The 10,902-nt window shown below is 39.8% G+C and overlaps 1 protein-coding gene across 2 annotated transcripts in view; it reads left to right on the top strand.

Annotated features, from left to right (window-relative positions):
• The first annotated feature begins 1,795 nt into the window (after positions 1-1,795).
• Positions 1,796-10,902, top strand: part of LOC101862830 (MORC family CW-type zinc finger protein 4) — a 35,707-nt gene continuing 26,600 nt past the window's right edge. For both annotated transcript variants that reach the window (XM_013087687.2, XM_005107703.3), the window contains exons 1-3: positions 1,796-1,835; positions 5,830-5,902; positions 6,990-7,122. In XM_013087687.2, the coding sequence (XP_012943141.1) occupies positions 1,803-1,835; positions 5,830-5,902; positions 6,990-7,122 (239 nt within the window). In that variant the 5' untranslated portion in view covers positions 1,796-1,802. The remainder of the gene's footprint in view (positions 1,836-5,829; positions 5,903-6,989; positions 7,123-10,902) is intronic.

The following is a 10,902-nucleotide window of genomic DNA, read 5'->3' as shown; positions in this document are numbered from 1 at the left end:
CTCTCTCTCTCTCACACACACACACTCTCTCTCTCTCTCTCTCTCTCTCTCTCTCTCTCTCTCTCACACACACACACACACACACACACACACGCGCGCGCGCGCGCCCTGAACTACTCTGATTGATAATTTCCCTAATTTTAGAGACAATTTGACTTCATCCCTGATAAGTTTGAGCCAAGGGAATGCAGAGCCTTGAAAACTCCCAAATTAAAGAAGTCCAAGAGTGCAACGTTGAGGTTTGAAACAGTGGCGATCAGTGTAACTTGCCGTAACCGCCCTGCATAGCCAATAGGCCTACCAACTGAGTTGTACAAGATAGAACTAGATTCTAGTTGTTTTAATTCCTCATAAACTATTGGAGGGGTGAAAAATAGAAGTAAAGGCTTTTTTTTTTCACTTTTTTTTTTCTTGTTTTTTTTTCTGAAAGTACTTTACGGTGCTCGTAACTGCAAAAGGTCGTACGAGCGAGAGGGGTACATTAAACATTTTCAGTTTGGTAGGAATTAATTTTACATTTTGTGTGGATGACGACCGAAGCCTACTCTTATCGATTTTAGGACCACTAAGGATCTTGAACGTGCGCAGCTTGCACACGGGACCTCCGAGACTTTTAGCCCTTTTCCGAGAAGGCTAGGTGTTTGATCAGGGATGTTGCAGAAAGAAAGCAGTAAGAAGGAGCCAAGGAGTAGAAGTAGAGAGGCAGCCGAAAGAGCCAAAAGAGGCCAGAGAATAGGGCAAAGGGGAAGGGGGGTTGAAAGTGGAAACGAAAGCAGACGACGGAACATGATTAGTTGATTGAAGTGGGCCAATCTTTGTTTCTCTCCAACATACCGATTTCCCGCAGAAAAAAAAAGATCAAGTATATGCAGTGATCACTCTTTTTCTAAAAAAATGAATCAAGAGCTAATTGACACAAAGAAGAATAAAAAATAAACGAAGTGTAACAAACAACTGCAACAAGGACATTTCTGTTCCCCTCCCACCTTTTCAAAAGCAACCATTTAAAAAATAGGCTCCAATGATGCTTTTAAAAGAATAATGACAATGAAAAAAATAGAAAATCTTTTCAACAATGGTGATGAATAGCGCACAAGCCGCAGCTTTCAGCCTGGGTTGGCCTTGACAGGCAGGGTCGGGAGTCAGCTTCTTAGAATTTTAGATTATCTAAATTGTGTCGATAGGGTGTAAAAACACCTTGATTTTAAACAGAAAAATTAACACGCCGCAGGTGATGGTGTGCCAATCAAGAAATAAGCTCATAGATGAGCGCTCTTATTTCTTTTCAGACTACCTAGGATATTGATGATATGAATGGCAACAGCTAGTTAAGAACAAAAAGAAGGTTACATTTTCAAAAACAATCGAACAAGTAAAACCTATCTCTCTATCTATCATTCATCTGTAATGCACATTGAATTAAATGTATTTATGTCTCCCACACTCAATCAGTTTGAGAGGTATTTGTGTACGCATACATGTACAATTAGTGTATGTTACACTGAACTGCAGTCCAGAAAAGCTTATAAACTATGCACGTTGCGAGGGCCGTGCAGCATGCTGGTGCTTATTCTTGCTCTCACTGGCAAGGACGTTTAGCGTACCAGGTTGAGCACACGCAGACCTCGCGGGTGGCGTCTCTTCCCCGGTTCTTGCATACAACCAATTTAAGGGACAAACATACAACAAAGCGTTGAGGCCATGACAGTGGGTTATCTGAGAAAGAGTATAATTCTATGGGCTTGGGGCCGAGTTCCTTTGTACTTCCGGAGCAATCTATTATTCTCACTGTTCAGTTCAAAATGGCGACCGTAGGGGGAATCCCTCTGAGCAAGGTAAACACTGATCATGTAGTAATGCACTATACTGCCCAATGATTGACTGTGCAGTCATTTCATACCATTTTATCATTGTTTCTTTTATTTATAGTCTATTGAAAGGAATGTTTATATAGTAATAACTTTACAGCAGTGCACGACGATAGCGTCGTTGAGAAGACGGTTTGTTAGTTTGTTTTGGTTTGGTACTCGCACGCCTCGTTCATTCGTCAACAAATCTAAAACAAAAGTAGGTCTAGAGATCTAGATTCTAGATCTAGAATCTAGATTCTATATCTAGTGTACATCTCGGGAATTGAGCGATATTCAGTTACTCCTGGGGGCCAAGACTGGAGATTGCCTTTGCAAACTCTGATGGCCACCTCTATTCTCACCCGGAGTGAGAATAGTACACATGCGATTAAAAGTAGAAATGATGCAAACTATTTTTAGGTAAGGCGCCCATCTTGTTTGACGTCAGACCAGGATACCCCTCCGATCACGTGACTACATCTAAGTATAGACAACCGCATGGCACCAAAGATGGAAGTATCTATGTATAATATTATGCTTAATCTACACAAATTTCTCGGAATTTCTGATAGCTGATTTGATAGCGCGTCTGCGTTTGATGTCGAGCAATGACTTTTGGAGCGGTTCGATTCCGGTCCCGGACAGTTTTTTTTTCTCTTTTCCTCCTCCCGACTGACCAACAGTTTCATAAATTATAGGCCTAATTTGTAGAGTTGCTTTGACTTTGAAGTTGTTGTTTATTTTTAAAAATGTATTAGTGATTAAAAATACAGGAGGGGGGGGGGGTGGTAGATCTAAATTTAGATATCTAGATCTAGATATTATCTAGTCCTCCTGCGTCTTTACGGCAATTTTCGTGCGGTCTTCCATCATGTCCAGGTAGGCCTAATAGATCTAGATCTAGAATCTAGATCTAGATCTAATCTAGAATCTAGATCTAGATCTAGAAAATCCTAAATGTTACCGAAAACACGTCGTTCCATGTTTGAGTATCCCAGGAAGGGATGACATCACATTACTAAAATAAGCAGCCAATCAGAAAGATGCGTCATTTCTAAGTTTAACGGCATGTGAGAATAGTGCAGGCGAGTCTTGTGGCTATTCTCACCCGGTGCGCGTTCACCAAATTTTGCGTTCACCCTAAACCACAGAATTCTACACTGTGATAACAGAAAAATTGTAGAATTCTGTGCCGTGAACAAACGTTCCATTACAACTGTAGCCTACTAAAAGCGTACAATTTTGTCTGTGGGCAGTGGAGAGAGAGAGGAGTAGCGCGAGAATTTCCGGGCAAAACAAAATGGCGACCCGCGTAGTTCGGCTCGATTCGAAAAGTTAAATAGCCGTAGCATCTTTGTAGACAACCAAATTAATTTATTTTTGTGTTTTAACATCATTTTTGTAACTTTGTTTTGGTCAATTTGATCGTCCACACCGATAGACAGTATTAGAAAGAGACAGAGAGAGAGAGAAGAGGGGAGGAGTTGATCTTGCGAGAACTTCCGGGCGGGTGAGAATAGCCACTTTCGTTTTGATACTGAAACCGATACTGATTGTTGGGCGATTTTTTAGTTTCGTTCGTTAAAGTCAAGAGATGGGGGGGTCAGGGGCATGCCTCCCTGAATTTTACCATAAGGAAGTGGCTATTCTCATCCGGGGTGAGAATAGAAATACGATCGACCTCTCACCCCGGGTGAGACTTGCGACCGTAGGCTATTCTCACCCGGTTTGAAACAAGACCTGTTTTTCTTAATTTCGGAATACTTTCTATCGATATGGATGATCAAATTGATAAAAGCCAGGAAAAAATTATGTTATAGCACAAAAGTAAGCTAATTTGATCGTCTTCAAAGATGCTCTATGGCTATTTCACTGTTCGAATCAAGCCGAACTACGCGGGTCGCCATTTTGTTTTGCCCGGAAGTTCTCGCAAGATCTACTCCTGCCCTCTCTGTCTCTTTCTGTATACTGTCTATCGGTGTGGATGATCAAATTGACCAAAACAAAGTTACAAATTGATGTTAAAACACAAAAGTAAATTAATTTGGTTGTCTACAAAGATGCTACGGCTATTTAACTTTTCGAATCAAGTCGAATTACGCGGGTCGCCATTTTGTTTTGACCGGAAGTTCTCGCGCTACTCCTCTCTCTCTCTCTCTTTCTCTCTCTCTCTCTCTCCACTGCCCACAGGCAAAATTGTACGCTTTTAGTAGGCTACAGTTGTGATGGAACGTTTGTTCACGGCACAGAATTCCACAATTTTTCTGTTATACAGCACAGTGTAGAATTCTGTGGTTTAGGGTGAACGCAAAATTTGTTGGCCTAGATCTAGGCTATAACTATAACGGTGAACGCGCACCGGGTGAGAATAGCCAAAAGATTCGCCTGCACTATTCTCACCCCGGGTGAGAATAGAGGTGGCCTTACCATAATTTGATGTTTTGCAGTTCGGAGTGGTTATCCGTACAATTGTGCGAACAACTCTGCTGTCTAGTCTAGATCTAGAATCTAGTTATCCATACAACATTGTACCGTACAATTGTGCGAACAACTCTGTCTAGTTATCCATACAACGCTGTAGGCACAATTGTACGAAGTGCTAAGGACAGGTATCCGTACAATAATAGTAGGCCTACATGCCCACAGGGGGAGGACTTCCGTAACGAGCGACCACTATTAATTCAAGATTGTACTTGTTGAGCACTACAATTCTTATGGGAGACCGAAAGCCACTGTTATGGCCTACTACCTGGACATGACAAAATTACGGTCGTTTGGGCAGTTTTAGGCCCTGTTCACCTGTTCAACGATTTGAAGATCTGAGTCGGGGATTAGTAGAATTTACTCAGGGCGTAGCCATTGTTGACCCCGCATACTTTATCAACTTCCGCTCTTCGGGAGCGCTGGTTTGCCAGGTTTTCTTCGGTTTCTAGCCTAATTTCATCTCGATTAATCCTCCAATAAATAACGAGCAACCACTATGAAACTGAAACAGGGGGTAGAGGGGACATTTAAGAGTTAGGGCTAGGGGTAGGGTAAGGGTAGGTAGAAGTTAGGGTAGGGTTAGGGGTAGGGTTAGGGGTTGGAGTAGGGTTAGGGTTTAGGGATGGGGTTTAGGGGTTAGGGTGAGGGGTTAGGGTGAGGGTTAGGGTTAGAGTAAGGTTTTGGGGTTAGGGATAGGGTTTAGGGTTAGGGTTTAGGGTTAGTGTTTAGGGGTAAGGGTAGGGGTAGCATTAGATATAAATCACCTACCTTCTCAGTTATCTCAGGCGTCCAGTCCTGGGTAAACCTCACTATTTGTTATGTACTGTTTTCACTCTTATTACACATGGAGATGGGATAACGAAGCACTGAGGTTGCGATTGGTTGCAACGGAATGTGTCTTCTAGATTCTTTTGTCTTTCTTTTTTCTTCTGCTCAAAACACGTGCGAAATGATTTCGTTATTTGTTTGATGTTTCTCTTATGCCTTACCGCAACACGGGCGCACGAAAAACACGAAATAAAGGTAGACCGGTACGGAGAAATCCGCGCTTGTCCTCAGCGGCAACTCAGAAAACGAAAGTCCTCCATTTTATCCGAATGAGTTTAACCCGACTCAGAATTTTCCTTTTTTTTGGGGTGTTTATTTTTTTGTTTGCCGATCGTATCATCTTTCGTAATTTTGCGAAAGAACCTCAACAAAATCCTTCGAGGTAAAAAATAATTGCGTTTGGTAATTTTGAAAGGTGATACACTCCCACTTAACTCAAGTAGGTTTATAAGAACCCTTTTTTTAACACATTGGAAACACCAGCTGTTTGGCATTGTGGTTATGCTGCTGGACTACTAATCATGTTTGCTTCCCTCACTCACTGGTTCGATTCCCGCCCACGCCACTGATTTTTCTAATCATGTTTATTTAGATTTTTGTCTGACAGTAAAATTCTGTTAAAAAATAAAAATGTTCTTTCCCATCAAAATTTGTTTTTTTATTTCAGGTCAGTCCAGCCTTTTTACATGCAAACTCTACCAGTCACACATGGGTATTCAGTGCTTTTGCAGAACTCATTGGTAAGTTGAATACTTTTTCTTGTTTTTTCCATAATATAAACTCTTTTCCATGAGTAAATGAAAGGCTGGTGACTCTCTGGTAAAATTATGGCATCATGCTTTTTTGCTAAGCATGGGCTTTGCACTTTGCGTAAGATGCTGAATTTTAGTTTGCCTCTTGACAGAGATCCAAATAACGTTGTAGTATTGTGTCCTGTGCCTTGATACTCTATTTCTGTCCGAATTTTAAACAGTTACAGACCTGTTCTATATTGCAAATTTAGCCTCCTGTCTGATAGAGCAATGGTTCAGAAAGATAAATGCAGCTCTGATTCTCAGCGAATAACAAACAAAAGTCTACCTTAGAATGGAAGGTCATTCTGCCAACTACTGGAAACCGGATGAGAGCATTGTTGAGCATAGGAGTGAGATTCATCAAATGGGATTTCATCCCAAATTGAACGACCCACTTTCCAGTCCAGTCAGCAGTGGGCACCATGGGTTTCATTATCTCAGACGGCTAAAATTTTACAACAAACTTGCAGCACATTATGAGAAGGATACTAACATGCAGCGAGTAACATGTCAATGAAAGACAGAGAAAGAGAACAAGTGAAAGAGATTGTTACAAGGATGGATGTGGTTACTGGTGGGAACAAAGAAGGAAAGGTAGGCTTGGGGTTGGTTTACGGGATGGACTAAAACTTACGTCTCCATTATTTGTAATTGGTCCGGTAAACCTTCATGAAAATGTTGCTTTTTGACACTTGGTAGATTAACGTTCCTTCCACCCTTTATTTGTCTCTCACTCATTCTTCCGTTTCCTACACTTACCTGAAGCAGAATATTTTCTGTTATTCCCTCTTGGTTTCATTTTGGATAAGTTTTGTTGCTCATGAAATATTGTTCATCTGTAATAAACTCAGTCTTAGGTTCACTCATAGGTAAGTACTACTTTCAGGTCATTGTTTTTGAAGTTTTGGTTTTATTCATTTTAAACTATGATTAGTCCAGTGGTCTGTTGAGTTCAACAGCAACTCACATGTAATTTGCTAATGGTTTTCATAAAAAACTAATAATGACTTGGAATTTCATCAACATTTTGCAGATAATGCATATGATCCAGATGTAAGTGCATCAGAGCTGCTAATTGAGAAAGAGGACATTGGTAATGTTCCAAGCCTCATATTTCTGGACAATGGAGCAGGGATGAACTCGGAACATTTGTTGAAAATGTTGAGGTCAGTTCTTTTGTTTTCTCCCAGAGCACTCATGTAGTATGTTTAATCTGTTTCTTAGCCCTGCTGACACTCTGGGCGTAGTTATAGGCATATGTTTACACAGACAGTATGTAAGACGAGAAGTATATTGATAGCATAATGTTAGGTTTCAATTTTGATCAAATACACTCAAGCAAATGGATTTTTACTGATAATAGAAACTTTACTAAATTTATTATAATCCCATATAATTTGGCAGTTGGTGAAAATATCAAATTGCCTGGATATTTTAAAAAATAGGCGTAAAAAAAGGTCTTGCCTTACAGATAATCATGCTTTTTTAATTGTGTAAATATCATTAGTTGTTCTTGAAAAAGTAATGATCATTTTTTTGTCATTGAAATTTTGCCTTGATTTTGTCCATTTTTTTGCACTGATTTTTGTGCCAGAATTGGGACACATTTTTATAGTGCAGTAAAAAATTCTTAGTGCAACTTATCCTCAAATATCTCTTTACGGGGTGAATCAATGTCACCTATACTTTGCACAGCTGTTTGTCTTAACTTAATCATATTTTTCCTCAATAATTGAGGCTAGATTTGAAAACAATTTTTCATGCATTTATATAAAATACTATAAATCTCCGCCACGCGAAAAATGGGATTGTTCAGAGCACTTCCCGCTTCTCACACACTTTTTGCATACGCATATACATCACAGCTCACCAATGACACTTTTAACGGTAAAACGTGTTACAAGAAATTTATTTTGGCACTACAGGTTCTCAAAACACACATGCGTTTAACTCTTATCCTGCGTCTGTGCCCAGATGCGTATCTTATCAGCAACCGATTACATCGGACTCGCCGGGCAGGCCGCCGAGGTCACTCAGTGTGTACTGTTGGTGTACAGCGCGCACGCCGGGAAACGTGTGTTTTCGCCATGAATACCACGGGAGTGTGTTAACTGATGATGAAAATAACGCTCTATCCTTCATAGCATTCTATTTATAAAGTGTTACAAACACATGAATAACCCCCTCTCACAAGCTGATAAGACATTACGAGTAGTTACGCCCATTTGAATAACCTTTCTGGACGCTCTTGTTGTTATGAATGACCTGAGGTTCGAAAAGGGATAATTTAGGTCAATTTCCGAATGTTTTACACTCAAATTGTTCTTTGTACCTGCACAAGGGTATTCAAAACTATTAAGCAAGCTCATTTTTTATCAGGTAGTATCATTTCATACAAAATCAAGCTCATTTGAAATATTTTGTATAGAAAAATGGAAGTCTTGTTTCCTGACTATCCTTTCGAGCTCCTCATGTCTAAGTGGGTCAATTTCTTCTATAATTTCATTGGACGAACATCTAGAGCTATCAACTTGGCATGTTTTGAATGAGACGTATGCCTCGATTACGAACCAACGCAGGTGGTTCTAGAAGAAGGCCACAAACGCACACAAACTCAAGCAGACTGACGCACACACACTTGACCTGCGTGAATGGGGATCCGACTCGGGACCCGAATGACACGTAAGAGGATGCGCGTGCGCTGAACCAGGAGCTACACTGACTCGGGACCAGAACGCAGGCGAGGTGCCGAAACAGGCTTATCGGGCTACATAAACCCGGCTCCCGCAGGATGAGGGTTAATAAGCATAATGTTGAGATTAGAAAAAAATGACGGACTAGCTGGGCCCCCTTTCGATGAAAGGAATGATCGGTGCATTAACATCAACTGAAAGTCATTGGCCTAACTATATTTACACTCTACTGGAATGGAGCAGTAAATCTTGAGAGATGCAAAAAATTAGAAGGTCTAGATCTACCTCGCAAAATATCACTTCCACACCTGATTTTCTAAAATTACAGAGACAGAAGCGTCGGCCTACAAAAGCGATCGGCGAAATAAAGAAATTTAGCTTTTTGCAGCAAAACTGTCTCAAAACTGAAAAAAAACAATTGCATCATGATCTGGAGAATATTTTAAAGAATCTTTTGGCGAAAAGCGCATGTCAATCGATGCAGCTATTAAAAAGCCTTTTGAATAGCAAAATTCGGATACCACAAATAGATAATAGATACTATAAATCTGCATCACGCAAAAATTGGGATTGTTCAGAGCACTTCCCGCTTCTCACACACTTTTTGCATACGCATATACGTCACAGCTCACCAATGACACTTTTAACGGTAAAACGTGTTACAAGAAATTTATTTTGGCACTATAGGTTCTCAAAACACACTTGTGTTTAATAAGCATAATGTTGCGATTAGAAAAAAACGACGGACTTGCTTGTAAAAGCAATGTTGCCACAGCTGTTAACTTTTAAAATCTGTAGAAACTATCCACCTGGATTTTTAATTAGTATTTGTTATGGAATTTTCTAGAATACACCTAACATGGGTTTACAAAAATATTGATCTGTTAAGACAAATTGATACAAGTCATGGGGGTGCAAAAGCTGGAGAGTCTTATGTTCGATAGTTTAGGAAATATTTGACCACAGGTTGCGCCTGAAATTTTTTACCGCACTATAGACAAAAAACATCATTATTTCAATAAGCATCCAACAGATTTACATTTTTTATATATCAAATTTTAGCATGTTTCCAATTCTATTACAATATCTAAACAAAAGAACATTTGTCTCTAATTTAATTCAAAAGAGCATATAAAAAGAACAATCAGTATCCAGAACTTTTAATTAACTTTAAATCTCTATAATTTCTTTTTGTTCCCTTTAGCCAGATCACTCGACGTCAAGTTGTGGAACACACACACACACACACACACACACACACACACACACACACACACACACACACACACACACACACACACACACACGGTTAAGTTTAGGCTTTTACTTGTTTGTGTTGGGAGATAATGTCGACTTATTTGGTATGGAGCTGTGTCATTATTGCGACAACAGCGCTCGGCTAGCTTAACCTGGAAACCAACATAAACAAATGGGGAACCATCATTATTGACGCAAAGGAAATGAAGCATCTGAACCGCGTTAAGTTTTCCTCTGCCATCTTTCTTCCACATACTTGAATTTTGGAAATTGTACAAACATCTAATATTTCATAAATTACTTTAAAAATCAATTTAAAAGGTCGAATTCAAGGAACACCAAGACTCCCAAAAGAGCATGGAAGCATGTGACGTCACCGTCAGCTAAGCCCGGCCGGGAAGGGAAACATGGGTTTCTTGTGTTCGGCGGTAGCCTACCTATTGTCGAAAACAAGAATGGCTTTGCGCTTGAATTAATTAAAATATTTTAAAAATTAAACAGTAGCAAAATGGAGTATTTACATACACTGGTTAAGTCTCGAGAAAGCAAGACAAATGGATTAAACTTTACATTGATCTAACATTTATCTCATTTTCGCAACAAAATCCTTCCACTTCTACTGCATCAATCTCAACATGGAAAACACTATATTTTTAAAGCTCAGGTTTTCCTTTTTAAAATGATATGCCGGAAGTCATGAGTATTCACAAAACGAAACAAAACAGCAAGTAGTTTCGGACTCACCCAAAACGCGACCCAACATGACCGAGATAAAAAATTAATGAGGCACTGCAGTGGGGATTCCCATATGGGCATTTGCATTCATTAAACTGCCTACTTCAATGCCATATTGGCATACCTCTGTCCCCATAGAATTATTCAAATTTAGATGGCTAAATTATGCAACAAAAAAGCAAAATTATGCAAAAATTATGCAAGTTACCGTAGCACCATTCGCGACATGTTTTGCACTTTTTCAACACGAATTTTCATGAT

Source organism: Aplysia californica, unplaced genomic scaffold (assembly GCF_000002075.1).
Source record: "Aplysia californica isolate F4 #8 unplaced genomic scaffold, AplCal3.0 scaffold00623, whole genome shotgun sequence".
NCBI classification, from domain to species: Eukaryota; Metazoa; Mollusca; class Gastropoda; order Aplysiida; family Aplysiidae; genus Aplysia; species Aplysia californica.
Note: the sequence above shows the minus strand (reverse complement) of the source record. Positions and strands in the feature narration are given on the sequence as shown.